The 21,174-nt window shown below is 61.3% G+C and overlaps 1 protein-coding gene across 7 annotated transcripts in view; it reads right to left on the bottom strand.

Annotated features, from left to right (window-relative positions):
- Positions 1-21,174, bottom strand: part of SEPTIN9 (septin 9) — a 119,138-nt gene that overhangs the window by 3,456 nt on the left and 94,508 nt on the right. For 6 of the 7 annotated variants that reach the window (XM_082775254.1, XM_082775256.1, XM_082775257.1 and 3 more), the window contains 7 exons: positions 11,503-11,694; positions 10,205-10,333; positions 9,734-9,815; positions 8,745-8,882; positions 3,550-3,667; positions 1,614-1,709; positions 825-921 (listed from right to left, as the gene is read on the bottom strand). In XM_082775254.1, the coding sequence (XP_082631380.1) occupies positions 825-921; positions 1,614-1,709; positions 3,550-3,667; positions 8,745-8,882; positions 9,734-9,815; positions 10,205-10,333; positions 11,503-11,694 (852 nt within the window). Of the gene's footprint in view, positions 1-824; positions 922-1,613; positions 1,710-3,549; positions 3,668-8,744; positions 8,883-9,733; positions 9,816-10,204; positions 10,334-11,502; positions 11,695-18,260; positions 18,320-21,174 lie in introns of those variants that run through there. The other variant, XM_082775260.1, reaches the window with a different exon arrangement.

The raw sequence follows: 21,174 nt of genomic DNA, 5'->3' as shown, positions 1-21,174 counted from the left end.
ACTGGCTCCTTGTGTGGCACCTGCCTTTGGCATGGGGAGACCGACACGGAAGGCGATTCGTGTCTCTTAGCCCTCCCTGAGCCCCACAAACTCAGAACTTCCCAGGACACAGCACAAGAGGGCAGCAGAGATTTAAAATACACTGATTTTCCTGGCAGCTTTGTTAAGCAATCCTTCAACGCGGGATTCCTATAAAAGAGAATCATAAATGAGAGAAAGCTGTCAAATGAAGGGGAGGAAGGCAGGGGGGTGGCACCAGTCAGCCGGCTGCCCACAGCCAGAGACCAGGTAACGTGCTGATGGGCTGCAGCCATAAGCCTTTGCCTAACCTTTAAGCTCTGACTTAAAATGGTGGAAGGAGGAGAAAAAAAATGTTAAAAAAGAAGGAAGACATGGATGGGATGAAGACAGAAGGACGAGATCCCACCAGGGCACCACTAAATGCATGGAGGAGGGTGCAGAGACCTCTGGATGGTGGGGAAGGCTCCAAGCTGGGCTCGAGAAAGAGACCTCAGCACTGAGCTTGTCTGCCCTCAAACCCAGGCGGCAGGCAGGTCACAGTGTGAGAAGCAGGAGCCTGGCCAGAGGGGGAGACAAGACACCGAGAAGTGTCCCCTCACACCCTCAGCTGCCCCCTGAGCTGAAGGACCTCAGCACAGAAGTGGCTGAGTTATTTCCAGTCCCAGAGACGGGGGAGGTGGCTCTCCCGGAGGAGCAGGGAAGCTCTGGGTCCATCTCGATTTCCACTGCTGCTTTTGGAGCTCATCACCTTCTGCCAGGGCAGGGAGTCGGGCTCGGGAGGTGGGGAAACAAGGGCAAGCTACCTTCAATGGTGCCCCACTTGGTCTTCCTTCCAAGGATTCTTCTTCCATTAACCTGGTACTCCTGGTCGCTGCCCACCACTGCAAACGGGATCATTTCCTGAGGAAAGAGAAAAACAAGGTCACGTTTTCCTCCCGAGAAACCAGTCAGGAAACCGAGCTGGTGAGCAAAGCCCTGGGCCAGGCTGTTTTCAGAGGAGACCTTCACGGGACGGGCCAGCCTGCCCCTGATGCCGGGGACCTGGGCAGCACCCAGCCAGAGGAAGGCAGCAACCCGGGGCTCGGTCACCCCCTGACCCCAGGTGCTGTCTTGGTACTTTGGAGTCCCTAATTTTTATTTTTCTTCCTTGATTTCGCCCGATCCAATTTTCCAAGTTAGAGACTCGTTCGCTATTTCCTGCAGCAGGCAATTCACCTCCACAGAAGGAGCAGGCTGCAGGCAGATCCCCTCCAGCCGCCAGGAAGGGGGCTCCCCGTGCTGCAGGGGGCATTCCCTGCACCTGGGGGGGCGGCACGAAGCCCCCAGACCTCCCTGCCTGCTGCTTCCTGAGGGCACGTTAAGACACAGAGCTGGGGGAAGGAGCAGCAACAGGGAGGCAGCCTTCCCCGGCTGCCTTTTTTGTACTCTCTGTCCCTGCTCTGAGCTCTGCCATGACCCCAGGCAGGCTGCTGCGGGGCTCAGCACCTTCAGAGAGAAACCACAGACCCTGGTGAGGACCCCGCGGCATCCCAGGTGCTCGGAGCCGCAGACCCCCCACCCGAGCACATTTAACGGCGACGCCAGGCACTAACCCTGAATTTCTCGTTCACTAGCCGATCTTCAGAGTCTTCATCAAACTCCTTCTGCGGGTACACGTCGATCCCGTTGGCGAGAAGATCGGCCGTGATCTGGGAGGGGAGGAGCAGGGGACACGTGAAGATTCGGGCAGAGGAGCTCGCCCCCACCACGGTGCTGCCCCAGCCCCTGCAGGAGGATTCAGGAGCAAGCCCGCAGGGCACAGCAGTGCCCAGGCACCGTCACCTTCCCTCTCTCCCCCAAATATTGCCCACCTGGGGGACAGGGACCTATGTTTAAGTGCCACACACCTCCAAGAGCCTGCCCTGTAAGGTCTGCAGGAACCTGGTGCCAAGCCAGGCTGAGAGGGAGCTGCAGTTGGATGAGCTGGGCTTTGTGTTGGCATTTAAGAGTACAAAGACACAGGGTGCACCCAGCGATGGGAACACAACTGCCAGGCACGCGGTGCTGGCCCTCACGTTGTTTTTTGGCACTTGCTGCCCTGCCTGGAAAGGTTTCACAGCACTGCCTGCTCTGAGCAGCCAGGGACACCACTGCCTGGAGCGGTCTCCAGGACACTGCCTCTGTGCAGGGCAAAGGGGCACCAAAATCCGAGTCCTGGGAGGTTAGGGTTAGGGTTAGGGTTGGGGTTAGGGTGAGGCTTAGCTCAGGTCAGCACCAGGAGCACAGAGGTTCAGCCTTGAGCAAAGCTGCAAACCCAAACCCACACCTGTGCGCCTGCTCCTGTCGCTTGCTATGGCCACCTACTCCCCCCACATCAGCCTGCACTGCAGGCTGGCAAAGGAATCAGACCAGAAAAACCCCAAACCAGTCCCCACACACATACCTGCTGGGGATGACCACTATTTTATGGGAACAACCCAGCAGAGCCAGCTCCACGGGGCATTGGACCCCATTTGACCAACTCAGGGCCTTGCAGGCACCAACCTGACGCGGTGCCCGCAGCCCCAGGCAGCTCCTCACCTCCTGCACTCCCCATCCTAAATCCCCGTCCCTAAAGCTGTCCTTTTGGCAAGGCCACGCTGCCCCTTTCCCTTCGCTCCACTCCCTGCCCGGAGGGGAGATGTGCTGCACCCCGGCAAGCACTGAGAAGCGGAGGCTGCTCAGGCTGACCCTGTCCCGTTCTGGGTCTGCGTGTCGGTACCAGGCTGCAGGACCCAATTCCTGCCCATCTCCTCCCTGCCCTACAGCACCCGGTGCCCGAACCATCTGCATTGCAGTTTGGGGAATGCTGGCTGAGCGACTGCTTTCGGCAAAACCTGGCCGGTTCCTGCTCAAAAATGTGATTCTGGCTCAGAGCAACGAGCCACGCGGTGGCCAGGGGCTCGCTGCTTTGTGCAGTGAGTGCCGGGGCCAGCACGGCCGCAGCCACGCCGCGGCTTTCAGCGCTGTGTGAGCAGCCCCCAGCTCCCAGCAGCACGGGGCCCGCAGGGAGGGAAGCGAGCACACACCAAGCACACACCTTCGGTGGGCTCAGCCGCCGCTCCTCGGCTCCCCACCAACGCGATCAAGGGAATTTCGTGGCTCGCTTCCCCATAAATCTTGCCCGGCTGAGCTCAGCAAACCCCCCAGTTTTTGCCTGGTTACCGTGTGGCACAGGGAAGGTTCTCCAGGCTGTGCGTGCAGCGCCGCCCACCTCCCGAAATAACCCAACCCAGCCCCAAAACAACAACAACAACAACAAAGGAGGCAGGAGGAACAGGCCCCAAGACCACGAGCTCCAAACGTACTCCGCGCTGACAGCGATCCAAGAGAAACACAAGGAAGCGTTTGGAGCGAGGGCCTTCCCTCCTGCCACATGGGATCGCTCAGGGCTGCAGCCCGAGGAATGCACCGGGCTCCCAGCCAGGCGCTCGGCTTCCCAAAGCTGCCTGGGGAGAGGGGCAGGGGGAGCTGCGGAGCCCCCACAAGCACCCCCGGCCCCTTCCTTACCCTCTGCTTGAAGTAATCCCTCTCCTCCAGCGTTAACGTGTCGGCTTTGGCGATCACCGGGACGATGTTGACCACCTTGCTCAGGCGCTTCATGAACTCGATGTCCAGCGGTCGGAGGCTGCAAAACACGGCAGGAGAAAAAAAAGGGCTCAGCCTCTTTGCTTTCCGAGAGGAAAAGGAGAGACATTTTCTCAGAAGCTCGGCGGCATGTGGCAGCAAGGTGCCCAAAGCCAAGTGTGTCCTCGGCAAAGCCAGGATGCGAGCACGGCGCCGCAGCCTGCCCGCGGCACACATCAAGCTGGGGAGAGACCACAGTGCAAAACCTCCAGCTGTGCCCACGAGGACATGCTGGCAAGGGCCAGGGCCAGGCCGGCACGATGGGGACGTGGCCACAGGTCCCTGCTCTGATTCACCCTTGCTCTGTCACACGCGAGCCAAGATTTCATCCCTCACCCACTGGCTCGGATGAAAAAAAGGCTCTGCCCATTCTCACGCGGCACAGAAGAGATGCTGCTTGTTCCAGAGGGCAAAAACATTGGGAAACTTCTACAACCAAAGTCTCGGCAGAGCAAAGCTGCAGCGATTGCACAGCCGAGCCATCAGCCCCTGGGGAAATCCCTCGCTGCTGTGCGCTCCTGCTGACAGCGCGGCCGCGACCCCCGGTGCCACGCTGCGCCTGGCCCTGACCCTTCCCTCTGCCCCTCCGTCCTCTCTGCTCCCTGGAGGTATTTTTATCGCCGGGGGATCCCAAGCTGGCCAGATAAAAGCCTGCCTGGGGATGCCTCTGCCCGCTGCAGGTCCCCATCGGTGGCTCTGGAGGTGACGGGGACACAGTGGCCACGTGAGAGCTGAGCAAACGCTGCTCAGCACCTGGGGAGAAACCCAAATAAACAGGGCTGTGACTTAGGGTGCTCAGGTGCTCCCGGTGTGGGGGAGCACAGAGCAGAGCCCAGTGCCCAGGGAAGCCAAAAACGTGCTTAGAAGCAGGGAGGAGAGGGCCAAGAGAGCACCTGCTGCCAGCATGCTCAAGCCAAACCCCACCGGGGTGGTCCCCTCAGGCCCTACAAAGGGCTCAGAGGCTCCCACAGACCCCACACAGCTCCCACAAACCCAGTGAGAGCCTTGTGAGCCCAAAGGGAAGGGGCTGATGCTGCTCCTCGGCAGTCCCCAGGTGGCATCTCCACCCCACAAGGCCACCCCTGCCTGGCCCCACAGGGACACCCGGCCTGGAGAGACCCGGCACGGCGCTCCTGCTGATCCTAAAACCACAGCTCGAGGCTATTCCAGTGCAGACATCAGAGCCTGTCCATGGCCAAACCCCATCTCCTCCTTGGGGCTGGGCACACCCCGCACCACGAGGACCTGCCCCGAGCCCCCCGTGCTGTTTGCACGCACGGCCCCAGGTGCTGGGCAGGCAGCGTGAGGACAACCAAGTTCCTACCATGAGCTCAGGAGCCACAGCTCACCCTGGGCCCCGGGAAAGAAAAGGAGTTTGGCTATTTAAAAAAATGAAAAAATAAAAAAGACTGAAAAAAGTACAAGGAAACCCCCACGGACACATCTAAGCAGAGTGCTGCTGGCAAGCATTGTTTGGAGCTCTGCAGAATGTATTTCCCAGACCTCCAAGGAAGCCATGCACTCATGTTCCTTTCCCAGCAGATTTCTTTCCCCTCCTTTCTCTTTACCATTTTTCAAACAGTTTTTCCCCTTTAAAAGCCTCTTCCCCACCGAGACTGTGCTGCTGCCTCCTCCTCCAGCTCTCCTTTCGGGATGCCCACGTAGCTGAGTTTCAGGCCGGGAGGCACCGAGCCCACCCGCCCCGCCATCAAACCCCCCGCCACCTGCTGAGGACGTGAGGGTGGCGAAGCAGCACCACGAAGCTGCTCCCAGGACACACGAGGACTGGGTGGGACAGGAGGGGATGAGCACAGGAGCCCCGTGAGCCAGCAGCACCAGGGGGCAGTTCCCTACATGTAATTCCTCTGAAATTCCTGCTGCTTGGCACCACCCGGGAGAGCAGGGACAGTTCTGGTGCTCCGCCACCACCGTCCTGCCACCAGGATGCCCCCAGCACCGCCGTCATCCCCTGGGAGCCCAAACCAGGTTCAAAGCATCGACACCAGAGCTCCAAGAGCATCAGCAATGAAATCACTAAATATACCAACGAGCAAAACAGCAAGAGAAAGTGAGTTATTTCTTTTCAGGTCCGTGAGATCTGCTCTTTTCACAAGCACATCATGAAACAGATGCTCAGGAAGAAGCAGCACGTGTTTTCTTCCCCTTCTCCAGGTGCTCCTTAACTGTGCAAGCTTGCAACTAGACACACGCACACTTTGGACTGTGCTGGGAGGGGCTGGAGGAACAAAAAGGGAGCAGGCGAGCTGGAGCAGGGGCTGCAGGAGGGGCTCCAGCCCACCCCAGCGGGTGCTGGTTGCTGCCGGGTCCCCTCTCGCTATGGGGCTGGGGAGAGCAGCGCACCCGGGCACGCGTCCCGGTGGCTGGGCACACACCGTGCCTGCACAGCCCGCAGCCACGTGCACAGCACAGGTCCCCTTGAACTGCCATTAGAGGAATAAAAATTCCCCACAAACTGCAGTTATTTCCTTCGGGTTGTGCCAAGGAGCTCAGCAAGACGCTGAGCCGTGCTTCCAGCTGACACCAGCGAGCACCCAGCGGCCACCCAGCCCCGCCAGCACCCTCGGGGCACCCAACCGAGTCTGCGAGAGGTGGAAAGCGGCCGTGAGGTGTCCGTACGTCAGCCAGCACCTCCGGCACACGCAGCAAAGGGGGCTGCCGAGCCCAGGGCAGTATTTCAGAGTCACGTTTCGCAGCCTGGCGGTGCTTCACAGGGGTCAGAGCTGAGAAATTTATTGGGTGGCAAAGAGCTCGGCTTGCGCAGCTACAGCCAAAAGCCCCTGCCAGCAGGTTACTTAGCCTTTGCAAACATGGTTTTACGGGAGTGTTACAAGAAGGACAGGGTGTGTGCAAGCTAGATGGGTTGCAAATCCTACCCTGACCTCCCTGCGCGGGGAGAGACAGCGGCAGCAGAGAGGAAATCTCTCCCTGGATTAACCCTTGAGCAGCACGGCGGGGAGGCACCAGCCTGCACTGAACGCTGCAGCACCCGTGTGGAGCTGCAAAAACGAGCACAGAGCCCTGTCCCTGCTGCAGGACGGGCCCCACGGCTCATGGGCAGTGCAGGGGGAGCCTGTCGGGGCAACGAGCACCATAAGGGGAGGTTCACAAGGGGCAGAAGGGGAGCCACTGCCTCGAGCTTTCAGAGAAGCACCACTTCCCATGGATTTCTCGCACCCTGTGGGGTTTGCCCCCCTTTCTGCAACCAGCAGCTTCACTCTCAATCTATTCCCATCCCCTTCCAGGAGGGGATGTGTGAGCCAGCTGCGGGTGGGGACCCCTGGGCAGGGAAGGTCCCCGAGCAGTGGCCACAGCGAGCGCTGGCCCCAGGCGGGCCACCAGGACCCGCCCGGCCGAGGCTGCAGCAGGGGGAGCAGGGTCTGTGCACGGCTCAGCAACAACGTCCTCCAACCGCCAGGCTAGCTCGGATATTGGAAACACATGTTGAGTGCAGAGAAAGAAAAAAAGCAGCTGAACTTCCCCGCAATTACTGCTAGCCGGCGGGTGAGAGAAACCAGAACGCGCCGCTGGAGAGGCTCCGGCAGGGGACGGGCTCTGCACCGCTGCTCCCCGACCCGCAAACTGCGCCCCGTGGGGGGCTGCACATCCCAGGGGAGCTGAGGGAAGCAGTGCCTGTGCTCCTTCACCACAGCACACCCAAATCTGCCACCTCTCAGCGCTCCGTGCCCGCAGTGCATGTGCTGGCAAGGGTTAAATGCCTGAAGCCAGGAGAAAAAGGCAGAGCGTGGCTCCTGCTGCAACACCCCGACCTGCAGGACCTGGTCTGCAGATGGTTTGCAGATCGGTTCTGAGATGAGCAGGACCGGCGAGCCAGACTGGCCCAAAACATCGTCCCCTCTTAAAGGGTTTTTGCTTTACCGGGTTCTCTCACGTGTCAGCACGGCCCCCGCTCCTGCTCAGCTGCCCCAAGCAGAGGGGGGCGTAAAGGAAAAGTCCTGACCGGCCCGGTGGTGAGGCTCCTGCTCCCTCCTCGGAGGCTTTCCAGCCTCATCCGCACACGCAAGCCGTGCCTGTTACACAAGCAGAACATAACTGGCCCATGCAGTCATTCTATTCCAGCGAAGAATGCATTTTTGGTCTACCCACTGACAGAAGCAAAACAAAATCTTTTCTATTGGAATAAATCTCTACATGGGGAAGAGGAAAGGGCTGGCATTAATACAGCTCTGGCAGTCCGAATCTAACTTTTGAAAACAGACAAAAAAAAAAATTCCCTGGGCAGACAAAGCCAGAAGTGGAAGGAATTGACACAAATCAAAAGGAAACTTCAGTCTCAGTTCGTGTCGCGGTGCTTTACGTTGCAGCTTTCAAAACACTAAAGTTCCCAAGATTTCCACTAGAGGCTGTGTCTTTAAAAAAAAAAAAAAAAAAAAAGAGGGGGTGGGGTAACGAAAAGCACCAGGTTTAGCCCTTTGATGCTGTCACTTGAGAAATGCCAGAGCCAGGAAGGCGCTGCGCAGAATAAACGGCATCCCACTCGCAGACTAATCAAACAACCTACAAAATGCCCTAAAAGGGTTAGGGTGTTTGCTCCCTCCGTACGGCAGCACTTCGCCCCTTACACAGGCAGGGGAGCTAGGGAAAAAAAATAAATAAAATTCTCCCGTTTGCAGAGGCAGCCCCAACAAATCTGAGAGCTCGCTGACTGACTGATGCCCATCGGCTGGGCAGGCAAGGTGGCCAGGGCAAAGCGATCAACTGAAGCCCTGAGAGGCCGTAAGGGCCCTTGGGGAGAAGAGGAAACACCACATTTTTCTTGGCTAAAGCAGCTCTGTGGTGTCGTAAGGAGTGCAGATGCTACAGCCTTAGGAAAAACAGCTTCATGCAGGCTGCCTGAGGGGCTGCAGCAGCCTCGCACAGGAGCCCTACCTGACCTGCCCCGACTGCCTGCAGCCAGATGCTCGTGAAGGGCCCCGAGCTCCTCCGAGTCCCCTCAGAGATCCCGAGAGACCCGAAGGACGTCCCCGAGCAGCTGAGCTGCGAGACTGGAGGCAGAAAGGGAAAGGCCGAGGGGCTGAGGGCGGGCGGTGGGTACGTACGAGTGGCCGGTGGCGGGGATGAAGTATATACAGCAGTGCACCCGCGTGTCGGGGATCCGCTTCTTGCGGTTGATGTTGATCTCCTCCTGCAGGTACTTCTCGTACTGGTCGTTGATGAACTTCATGATGGGCTGCCAGCTGCAGAGAGCCACAGACACAAGGTTGGGTTCAGGGGAGGGACCGGGACCACCCTCAGCCTCCCCCCCCGGCCTCTGAGCAGGGGATGCCTCGTAGCCCAGGAGCAGGAGCATCCACCCCAGCTCGGTATGGGTAGGAGCTCCTGAAGTTGTCCAGTCCTTTCCAACACCAAAAGGGCCCAGGAAGCCCTACCAGGCACGGCCATGTCCCCATCCTCCCAATCCCATCCCTGCACCCCACTGTGGGGCCTCCTGGTTTGTGCTGTGGGGCAGCGCTGCAGCAGAGCAGGTCCTTGGGGGTGTTTTTGGACAGCCCCCAGTGCCCAGAGCAGGACAAGGCAGCTTTCAGGGCATCCTGGAAATGCCAAATACATGGGGAGCGAATATGGGACAGGAGAGGGGAGCTGAATGCAGCCGGGGTCCAAAAACCCCCCGTTCCTCCCTGCCCCGGAGATGTGTGCACACACACGGGGGCTCGCGTTCGGCACACCCTGCAGCCACCCAGCACAGAGAGCCACTGTCCCGGGGCCATGTGGCAGGGCCGAGCCTTGGGGCCACATGAGCAAGGCCCAGGGACGAGCCCTGCTGGCACACAGCTGCTCCCGGCCCCAAACAAAGGGCATCTCACGGCACGGACAGCACGATGTTTGTGGGTCCACAGCAGGGCCAGGGAACGCGGCACCGCGCTGCCACCCGCACCAACCCTGCTGCTCTGCAGGGACAGCACAGGGACAGCACAGGGACAGCACAGGGACACAGCTCAGCCCCCAGGACCAGCTCTGGGGCAGGGTGTCCCAGGGATCAGACGCTTTCCCCCCAGCCCCTACAGGCACGGCTGCCCAGGCAGCTCACCAGTTCTCGTTGTTGATGTGGTCCCCAAAGCCCGGGGTGTCGATGACGGTCAGCTTCATGCGAACCCCCTTCTCTTCGATCTCTGCAATGAGAAGGAAGCAGCTGTGTGAGGCAGCTCCCGAAAACACCTGGAGGTCCGGACCGGCCCCCCCCCCAGGGAAGAAAAGCGCCTTTACAGCTTCTCACAGGCACAAATCAGCCCTCCAAGGAGCTCAGCACCATCTCTGCCCTGAAACTCAGCCCCTCACCACCAATCCCCCTTGTTCCCTTCCATCATCATTAGGTCAGTGCTGGAGGGTAAAAAGAAGAGAGGCGTCTTCCCAGCCCCGTGAGCACCTCTGGATGGCCACAGCCCGCTCGTGCAGGTGGGAGCAGAGGTTTGGGGGGCCCCCAGCCCCCCCAGGCCTGCCGGGCCACGAGGCAGAGCAGGACCGAAAGCCAAAGTGCCAGCCGGGCTCTGCGGGGTCTCACCGTGAGTGATGGATTTGATTTCAATGGTCTTGGGGATCCGCTCCTCAGCAGTTGGCTGCACAGATTTCCGGCTGATTTTGGACTTGAAGAGGGTGTTGATTAACGTGGATTTCCCCAGGCCGCTCTGACCTGGAAAGCAGCAGGACAAGGCACAGTCATCACCGTCCCTTTCATGAACAAGCTCGCCTTGTTCATGCTGCCACCCAATTCCCCAGGCTGCAAACAGCCCGCCCGGAGCCTGCCAGGGGAAGAACGAGGTTTTGCAGGCTCTTGGGATCGTTTCTCCCAACAAGGAGCCTCAGCTCAGCAGGGAGGGAGCACGGGGAAGCCTGGAGCTATCGCCCAGGACATTCCTGGAGCAGCAGACGGGTGGGTGGGTGCCTCTTCTGGCAGGGGAGCGGGGGCTCAGCCCTCGGGATCTCATGTGCAGGCTCTTGGGATCAGTGCTGTGATCCCTCTGCCCTGGGAGTGCTGCTCAACTGGCTGCAAAGAGCATTTTTTACATTAAAAATGTCACGGGAGCCTGCACAAACTGGTCCTGCAGTGAACGGGTTCACAGTGACCTCCCAGCCCACATCCCAGGACGCCCTCCTCTCCCAGACCCATTTCTGTAGGAAAAAAAAAATCAAAAAGAGGAAATGCTTGGCATCAAAAGAGCCCGCTGGGAAGCTACAGGGCAGCTGCAGGCTTCAGAGAATTAATAAACTCCTTGGGTCAGGCCCTCCTGCATCCCCAGGATGCTCCCCAGGGCTCCTGGAGGAGTTTCCCAGCACATGAGCATCCCTACCCGAGGCTGCAGCCCCACACAGCTCCTTGCAGGAGGAAATGATGGGAAGGCCCCCATCACACCACGGCCACAGCCTTCCCCCTCTCCCAGGAGCCCCCAAACTCTTTTATCAAGTTTCACACCCCCAGAAGAGCCACCAGCACCCAGCTGTGAGCCGAACAAGCCCAGCCACCCAAACCTCTTCTGGATCTGCACCGCCAAACACCCGCAGCGTTTCCTCCCTGGCTTACCAAGCCCGTCCTTCCCCTGCCCTACTGCCCCCCCAGCCCTCTCTCCTTGGGGATGTGCCTACAGGGGATGCACTGCAGGAAGGTGCACGGGACCACAGCCAGCTCCAGGCTGCGTCCCAGCCCTCTGCAAGCAGGATTTGCTGGCTCCTGCAGCAGAGCCACCGCCACGGAGCTGAACTGCTGCGCCCGGGGAGGGCACGGAGAGGACAAACCCTGTCCCAGCAGCAAACAAACAGCTCGCCGAGCACGCGGCCGGCAGCTGGCCCGGGGGGAGCGCTCACCCACGACCATGATGTTGAACTCGAAGCCCTGCTTCATGGCTTTCCGTCTCATCTGCTCCAGGATGGCATCTATCCCCACGTAGCCGAAGTCTGCCGCCGGCTTCTCCGGCCGCGCCGGCGCCGCCTGCTTGGGGCCGGCATCCCGCGGGGCGTCCGTCATGCCGGGTGCGTGGCTGGGAACGGCCTCGGGACCTGGGAAGGCAGAGAGAGAACGGTCAGGGGTGGAAAAGGGCCGAGCACACCGCGGTGCTCCTCCGGGAGGAGCTGCCTGCCCTGTGCCAAGAAGGAACGAGGCGCATGCGGCATCTCCGCACCAAGCGGGGATTTGGGGCATCTGGAGGCTGGGAGCAGGCACCCAGCATCATCCTTCGCCTGTAATTACCTCAAATCTGGGATTTCACTTCTTAACACGTGCACCTTGATCCCTGCCCCCATTACCGAGACTACTGGAGCACAGCAAAAGGACGCGGCCCTGCAGCCGGGTGTGCAGGGGGAGCACCCCGGGGTGTCCCGCTCCCGGCACCAGGGAAGCCCTCAGCACGAGCCTGGAGTTCATGCCATGAGGGTGACGAGGGCTTTCAGCAGAACAGCCCTGTGCCAGGACACTGCCATTAAAAACTTGCATTCCTACATCATCCTACAGCTGTAATTACAGCAGTACACTGGCTGCCGGCGTAGATGCCTCACGGCCACGTTTTGGGGAGCCGGATGGCTCTCTGTCACACAACGAAGGTCTCCAAGTCCCATGCCCACTCTGAGCTGCCTCTGACACGGTGCCCGCAGGCCCCAGCTCGCCCCTCACCGCCCTACCCCAGCGCACACCGCCGAGAACTAAAAACTAACACATCTGCCCCAAAATGGGCTGCAGCAGAAAGCGCCCACGCAGTAATGGAGCCGTCACGATGCTGCCCCAGTTCTGCCGCCACCCGTCAGAGGGAAAGCAAAAAGCCTTCAGCTTCCTGGAGAAACGGGGCACTTGTCCCACCCGCAGGGTGGCTACGGGGCGTGCAGCTCACCAACGTGCTTTGGGGCTCCGGCTATAAAGGAGGCAGAGGTCTCTGGAGGATGAGAGAGAAAAACGTGCACCGATCTGCTGCCTCCTTTCATCTCCTCGCCAGAAAAGGTGGTGGCACCATCCTCTCCCACGGGCAGGACCACCACAGGCAGGCAGGCAGGCGGCCATGGGGGTCACAGGGCGATGCACTCTGCTCGCAGCCCAAGCACGGAGCGTGCACAAGCTCAGCTCTGGCTCTTTGCGGGCTCCTGGTGGAGCCGTGAGCCACGGTGAGGATGCTCCTGGAATGCAGGTGTGGAGAGGGAAGCAGCCGAGGGGTCAGGAGACACAGCGAGAGCCTCCGCTAGCCCGGGCTGCTGCTGCTCCATGCCCAGCTCCCTGCATGGCCAGCCAAAGCGTTTCATTTCCTTGTAGCTTTTTGCCAAGCTCTCTGTTCTTGTATCCTAAAGCACCACTACGGACTTCAGCTCTTCTCCCAGCTTGTTGGCCTCAGATGAGGCGCTGCGTGCCCTCCTCTCCCTGCCTCCCAAGGGATCTGAGCGCAGGGTGCAGGCGGTGCCCAGGGGCTCCCTCCTGGCACAACTCCCCCCGTCCGTTCCCCCCCGGTGACCGGCACAGCCTGGGGCCCAGCACCAGCCCAGAGCCAGCTGCGAGGCAGAAGCCCTCACATCCTGCGAGCACAGCGCGCTTTGAGTCAAGCAGGAAAAAAACAAACCAAACCAGAACTGATCACCCAGACCGATACGGGTGGCTCTGAGCGCTTTTTTCCACCCCCCAGCCCCGGGCTGTGCAGAGCAGCGTTACTCACGGGGCCGCTGGGGAGCAAACACGCAGGTCTGGCCCACGCAGCAGCAATCTGCTCCTCCCGGCTCTGCACCAGGCGCACACACACAGATTTGGGCTGTAGCACAGCTGGCAGCACGCTGCCGGCTGCTCCCTGAACAGATCACAGGCCCGGCACGCCAGAGGCCCTTCCACGGGCCCTGGGTTAGCGCTGCTTCAAAGTGGCAAGGCCAGAAGTGGAAAAAAACACCAACATACCGCTAGAAAAATGATAAATCACGTGGGAAGTGTGCTGCCACCAGAAGCACGAGGTTATGAAACGCTTCAGCTGCTGCCAGCAGCGGGAGGGCTGCAGGTAGGGCACCCACGTGTGAGAGCCCGAAGCACGCTGGCCCTGTAGGACAGGGCAACGGCTACAGGTGAGGAAAATTAAACAAATGGAGTGGGAAATCAGCCTCTGGTGGTGGGGCCAAAAGCCACGGGAGGCGAGGGGTTCCCACGCACCACGGTTTGTGGCCGCGGAGCGCGCAGGCGCACGGCCCCCAAGGTGCACCCGCGCGGCACGGCCAGCAGCACGGCCCCCGCTGCTGCAGCTGGCCCGCAGGAAGAAGGGAGTTAAAGGACAAAGAGTCCCAGCATCTGGCCGCGGCTTGGGGAAATAATAAATAAATATGTCGCAACGAGGAGGGATCTGCGGGCCAACAGGGATGCACAGACACCAACTGCCCGGCAGGCTCCCCAAGGAAATGTTGCAACCCACACATTCGCTCTTCCCTTTGAGCTTCCCATCGAGGCAGCAGCCGGGAAGGAGCCGAGCCTCTGCTAGCAAGCACGGACCCAAGCATCCCGCTCGGCTGCAAGAGATTTGTGCCAGCTTTAAAGGCAGGATGCGGCCGAGCCACGGGACCTCTGTGGCACACGGCGCAGGCACAGGGGGCTGCGCTGATGGGTGCCAGGGAGCGCTCTCGGAAGGCGTTTGGCTGAAGTAGGAAGATCCCGGAATGAAACTGGAGCAGAAGTGGTGGCTGCCCACTCATCTGAAGTAGAAAGACCCCGGAATGAAGTTGGAACAGGAGCAGTGGCTGCCCCAGACAGCTGGATCCAACCCTCGTGTTCTCCACAGGGACGGCGCCAAAACGGCGGCACTCGGTGTGCCAGCACCGCCCGCCTGGCCACAGCGCGGTGGGAAGGGATGGATTAACACACACAGCGCTGTGAGAAACGGCCTGCTTGGTGCTGAGCCCTGGCAGCAGCAGGATCAGGCCTCAAACAGCGCTGCCTTTCCGTGCCACCAGGACCCCGCTGCTCCAGGCCTCCCCCGCGGGGGCAGCCGGGAAGCGCGGGGGCTGCTTGGGTCGCCCATGGGACTGGGAGCCCTGCGCTCCCTCCAGCTCCCCTGCACGTGTCCCTGGACAAACAGGAGCTGTGCAGCAACTTGTGCACAGCCGTTCCCAGGTGTCCTCGGCCAGGGAAAGCCCTCCACGCAGGCACTGGAGACCGCAGGGCAGCGTCGAGCACAAGGCAACGCGTGGCTGCAGCATGGGCTGCGGGGTGACATCGGCCAGCTGCTCCCCAGTTGTTTTGCCAAAGGCTCGGGGCTGTTGCACTGTAATTCATGCACGTGAGATGGGAGCCAAGGCAACAGCCGCCAAAAGGCACCCCCAGAGTGGGGAGCCCCAAGGGGACACAGCGAGAGGGTCCCCGTGGGGTGGGTTTCGTAAAAAGACTTTGGGGAACCGCTGCACCGACAACAGGCTGCAGGCAGGGTTGCAAACACCAGGGTGGGCTCCCTGCTCCCCCAAAACAGCCCACCTCGTGGAATCCTCACGGACAATTTGGGAGAGGGGCCAGTGGGAGACCAGAACTTGCACTGCGGGCACACAAAGCTGGACAACCTTCGCAGAGGCTGAAGCAGGAACGTCTCGGGCAGCCCCACGACCAGCCCGCAGAAGACGAGGATGCTGCACAGAGCTTTCTGGGGTGGGGATAACTCGCCTCAGTGCTAGACTGGGAACACATCAGGCTTCCAGGTCTGCTGGACGGGTTTGTGCTATCACGGAGAGCAGATTCCTAGCAGGGAACAACAGCGTGTATCAGTCAGCTGAGGGCAGGAAAACATAACAGCTTCCCAGGCAGCTGAGCATCCACAGATGTTTTCAAGAGAGCAGCGCAGACCCAACTAACCTTCCAGTGATTGGGAGAAACAACCCTCCAAAATTATGACTGTTGGGTGTAACGGAGACATTTTTAGAAGCAAAGAGTGAATTTATAGCTCCCAGCTAGCTCAGAGCAGACTGGCAGGGCTGCAGAGCACGCCGCTTCCAGGGCTTTTCTACCTTGCACGCCAAACTCGCAAGCTGTTGGCTCTGAAGGCTTTGGCACCGTTTGAGCATCGGGGAAGGGCTGTTCTCCAGGAGCCCTGGAGAAGGGCACAACTTTCCCCTGATCTTCCGAATCAGCACCAAGCTCTCTCGAGCTGAGCACAGCTGCTCGGCCGTGCCCCAAGTGATGATGATGAGGATGGAGGGGAAGGCTGAGCCCTTGTGGGCAGCCCCTCTGCGGGTCCCCCCTCTGCTTCCCCAGCACAAGCTGCAGAAACGGATCCAGCCCACGCAGCAGGTTGCAAAGCCACAGCTTTCCCCTCCGAGGGGAGGGCAGGAGGCAGGCAGCAGAGCCAGGGCTGGATGCAAACCCTGCGTGGCCCAGGAGCCGCCCGCAGCTCACCCTCAGACCCAGCGCGGGGTCCTCCAGCCCTGACTGCAGCCCACCCGTGCTGGCCCCAACAGGGGGGTGCAGGAGCACGAGGCAGCCCCCCGAAATGTCAGTGTCCTGGCAGAGGGCCCAGCCTGGTGTCCCGAAGCCAGGCAGCAGCAGCCGAGGGTACCTAAGGGACGTTGCTGTTGTGTGCTTGCAGCCGAGCCCAGCTGGCACAGCCAGGCCCCGAGCTGGAGCCGTCTGCTCCCGTCCCTGGGCACCAGGCTACGGTTTTGGGCTGGCCGCCAGCCTGGGCCCATCTACCCGCTGGTTACGCTTCCTCCTCGGCTTGCATTTCCACCAGGCTGACAACAGCCATGACCCAGAAATAGCAGGGGACGCTCAGCTACACCTCACCAGACCAAATCCTCCCGAGAGCCGGCGGAGCGGCGGCCAGGTGGCCTGCAAGATAAGAGCAAACCCCTTCCCTTTACACCCTCGTGGGGCAGCCTGGGTAGAAACAGAGGCACAGACAGGTCCTGCTCTCCCCGTTGGGGCAGGGGGGGCGGTCAGCCCGCAGTGTGAATTCATCTGAAGCAGATGAATTCAGGAGGCAGAACCCCCCCCCGCAGCATTAACACTGCCCTACAAAACACGGCTGCACGGGATGCTCTGGAGCAGCTCCGGGTGCAAAGCCTTCTGACTCACGTGAGGGGGAAACACATTTTCATAGCGAACTCTGGGGAAAAAAATACAACAAAACAAAACAAAGCAAAGCAAAGCAAAGCAAGCAGTGGTTCCTGCTTTGGGACAAGCACCCCCAGGGGGACGTGGTGCCGAGCCCTGGGCACGCGCCATGTGCGTGCGCAGAGGCGCAGCCGTCCCCATGGGTGCGCTTCCCCCTTTTGGGCTCCGAAAGCAGCCCCCCACAGCCCAGCCCCACTTTTTCCCCATTTTACACCAGACTGGGACCCCGCAGCGCCGCTTCCCTTCCAGGATTAACCCTCCGGCTGCCGCAGGGGCTGCAGGGCTGGGAAGCAGAGGGCTGGTGCCGGGACCCACCGCGCAGTGCCAGCGCCGGCCACGTGCTCGCCCTCCCTCCCGCCGCAGACAGCGGCCGCACGGCCTCGTTTCTGCGACCACGTGAGGCCAACGCTGGGCTGACAGACAGGAAACCGCTCACCGAGACCTGCAAGGAGGAGTTGTTGTTGCTGTCGGCCTTTTCCGTTCGCCGGGAGAAACTTGAAAGAGAAGAGGAGGTCAGAGCCGACCGCCAGGCTCGCCACACCGGCTGAGCACCGAGCGCTGCGCACACACGTGGGGGTCTCCGGGCACCCGGCCCGAACAAATGCCCTGCTCCATCAGAGAGCCCCCCCGCCTTGCTGGGGGCTCTCCTGTACCCACACCGTGCAACCCCACGCAGTGAAACACCGGGGCCTGTGAAGCCCGGTATAATTTCTGCCCCACTTTCTGCCCCGCTGCAGGAGGGGACGCGGTGCCAGCCCCCCGCTGGGTGAGGATGCTCGGCACGGGAGGGACAGCGAGGCCCCGGGGGAGGGGGGGGGGGCAAAAAGCACCTCTGCCCCCGCTGCTGCTCATCTGCAGAGCTTTGTGCTTTTGTGCAAGGGGAGCACAAAGCTGCTGAAGCGCTGTGGGATGCTCCCACTGCACGCACCCGGGGCTGGGGCTCGCTGCCTGCGCCCCCCCCCCCCAAGCTGCGGCCCCAGGCGAGGAGGGGGCACCCCGGGACCGAGTTGTGCAGGAGCAATGTACGCCCAGGGCTGCTTTTTTTTTAATTTTTTTTCCTTGCCTTTTTCCTTCTCCTGTTCACAAAGGCCAATTGTGTCCGGGTGCCCCGGAACACCACGCTGCAGGGCCAGGCTCAGGCCGGGGGGGGGGCTCCCCAGATGCAGGCTCCCCAGCATCTCGCCCCCTTGCTCCAAGCCCCCATCCCCGCCCCCCCAGCCCCAAACAGTCCCAGCATCGCCACGGGGGGCCGGGGGAACAGCAGCCCCCCCTTGGGGAGCCCACAGCCCGCAAGGAAGGTCCGGGGGGGGTCAGCGGGGGGGGGTAGGAGTGGAGAGCACCCAGCCCAAGCCGGGGTGCCCCCCTTCCCTTCTAGGCGAACTCGGGGAGTTTGCACCCCCGCCGGCAGCAGCGAGCCCCTTTGGGGTGCCCCAGAGCATGGCACCCCAAATGCGCCCCCCCAAAAAAAAATAAATCCCCCCCCCGCCCTCTCCTCCTGCCCCGGGCACCGGCGACTCACCCGCGGTGGCGGCGGCTCCGGCAGCTCCCCGCCTCCTGCTGCTGCCCTGCCTCCTCCTCCTCCTCCTCCTCCTCCTCCTCCTCCCCCTGCCCTCCTGCTGCCTCCTCCTCCCCCATCACCCCTCCTCCTCCTCCTCCTCCCCCTCCATCACCCTTCCTCCTCCTCCTCCTCTCACCCCATCACCCTCCTCTTCCCCCACCACCCTTCCTCCCCCTTCCCCCTTCCTCTCCCCCCATCCCCTTCCCTCCCCCACCCCCCTTCCCCTCCCCCAGCTCTGTTCCGCTCCCTTCCCCCCCCCCCTCCCCAATTCCCCCCCTCCATCCCGGCCGCTGCAGCCCCGGACAAAGGGGTTGATGCAGGGACACTGCGGGGACAAGGACGCGAGGCGCCCTGCCCTGGGCGCTGCCCACCCCACAAGCTGGCTGCTTCCTAAAATCCAGCCCTTGGAGCTGAATACAGACGTTATGGGGCCCTACAAGACCCCCCTGCCCTACACCCGCACCACCGGGGCTTCTCCTCCTCCTCTGGTTGTGGGGAGAGGGAAGGGGGCGGCTGCGAGGTGCAGGGAGCCGGACCCCTTCCCTAATCCCCTACCCCAGACCCTACAGTTCTCGGAGGTCCCATTACCAGGAGAGGGCCTGAGGATGATGGAAGGGTGAAGAAGGATCACATCTGTGGCCCTCCAGACCCCAAAGGGCTCCATTTCACACGCACAGCCTCTGGGGGACATGTACTGCCTGCAGGCACCGGGCACGTCCTTGGCCCTGCAGCTCCCTGCAAAACTGCACGGGACCAGGGGCAGGAGAAGAAGCAGGATGAGGAGAAGCAGGAGAAGCAGGAGCAGGACAACCAGGAGCAGGAGAAGCAGGATCAGGAGAAGTAGGAGCAGGACAACCAGGAGCAGGGCACCCAGGAGCTCCCCACGCTCAGCAGCCAGCAGAGCAGGGCCCCCGCGGTGAGCACCCCGCCGCCAGCAGCAGTGCCGCCCCCCGTCTCCCCTTCCCGACCACTTCCAGCCGCCGCCGTGGCTGAGCCTGCCCCGAAAACGCTGGCTGCAGCCCGTGGGCGAGCCTGGCGCTCCCCCACTTCAGCAAGTGCCACAAATTGCAGTTTCTGAGAAACCTCCACCCCAGCGCCGAGGCAGGAAATCCAGCCTCGGTCTGCTTACGCTGCAGCTGTGCGCAGCTTTCTGCTAGATTACGCCGCGTTTTATGACTTAAAAAAAAAAAAAGCCTTAACCCATATCAATGGGCATTAGTGCTTTAATCTCCCTAATCTCCGGGAAAATCCAGTGCTCGATGCCAGAGCGGGCTTGCCCAAGCAGCAGCGGGGGCTGCTTGCGGGACGCTCCAGCCTTGCGAGAGCTCGGCACGAGGCAGGAGCAGGACGTGGAGCTGGGGAGCGGCGCTGCCCGGCTCCATTGGGAGCTTCCCAGGGGAACCAGGGGAGCGAGAGCCCGGCTGCACCCCGCTTTGCAGCCGGGCCCCTCTGCTCCTGCCCACGCCGCCGGCTCGCCGCCACGCAGCGGCACGTCTGCAGCTCCACGCAGGTGGAAGCACCCAGACCCAACCTACCGCCTGGGTCCTCCCCGCGGTCGCCGCAGCTCTGCAAAGACATTTTGGGGCAGGAGGCGAGCTGCCGCGGCGCACAGGCTGCTCTCCAAGTCAACTCGTGCAAAATGTTTTGTTTCGACTCAGCGCTTTGCCTCCGCGCGCCTCCTCCTCCCGAGGAGCGCCAGAGGTGGGGGGGGAGCGAGCAGCAGCGAAGGTCAGCGCTGCGGCATCCTTGGGCTCAGAGAAATAAAACCATGGGGCTTTCGTAAGCGTGCCTTTCCTCCCGGTGGTTTGGGGGCTGTCTGCATGGAGGAGGCACCCACGCAGGGACGGCAGCAGCCTCTGGGATTTGTTTTCCCCGGGGCATCTCTCTGTTCCCAAAGCAGGAGCCCTGCTGCGCTGCTTCTGCCCGTGCCCGTTCCTGGCTCGGAGCTGGGAGCGAGCAGGGGGGAGGGAGGCAGCCTCATCCCTGCCTTAAAACGAGGAGGAGAAGCATTAAGCGACTTGCCCAAGGTCACACACAACTTACAGCTGCATCCAAACCCCCGGCTCAGAGCTCCTAACCACAAAGTCATTGTTCTCCTCTTAAATAAAATCAAATAGAAGCACAGGGTTAGGAGCAATTCTGGCGAGGCCCTGCTGGTGTTGTAAGCACCAAGGGATTTGAACTGGCTGCAACGAGTTCTGGGGGAGATCCCAACCATTGTCCTTTATCTTGCACCAGAGAGCTGCCCGGCAGCGGGACCAGCCCTGGGCACAGCCGCCCGGCTCCACCGCTGCCCGGCGCTGGGGAAGACCCCAAACCTGCAGGCGAAGGCAGCTTTACCAGGACTCACCGGCCTGCGAGGGGGACCTGCACCAAATCCCTGGAGCACAGGGAGTGGGGACGGCTTTCCCTGGGTGCACGATGCAATATCGGCGATATTCACCACGCTGCGCCCCGCCGAGCCCCGGCACGAAGTGCAGCGTTCGGGCTTCGCAAACATTTTTTATTTCCTAATGGTGCAGCTGTGCTGACCACCCGCACGGCCCCGCTGACTCCGGTGGATGCGCCAGACGCTCAGCCACCCTGGCAGTGTATCGATGCATTTACCTTCCCAGCTGTATTTATCATAACCCCGGATCGATAGCAGAAGGAAAAGCACAGCCAGAGACCCGGGGGGAGCACCAGCAGATGCAGTCAAAGCAGCAGGACTGTGGAAAAGGACACGGCCTCGTGGATCAGAGATCCCAAAATTGAACACCAAAAGAAATCGTCCCCGCCAGCAAGGGCAGAACACTCCTCATTGCCAGCAGCACCTAAAGCAAAGCAGCACTCCCCAGCAGCCCCGCTGCAGGCAGGAAGCGCTGGGGCTGATAAG

The sequence above is a fragment of the Aythya marila genome, assembly GCF_965140915.1.
Source record: "Aythya marila genome assembly, chromosome: 18".
Classification (NCBI taxonomy): Eukaryota; Metazoa; Chordata; class Aves; order Anseriformes; family Anatidae; genus Aythya; species Aythya marila.
The sequence above is the reverse complement of the archived record's forward strand: the minus strand, read 5'-3'. Positions and strand labels throughout refer to the sequence as shown.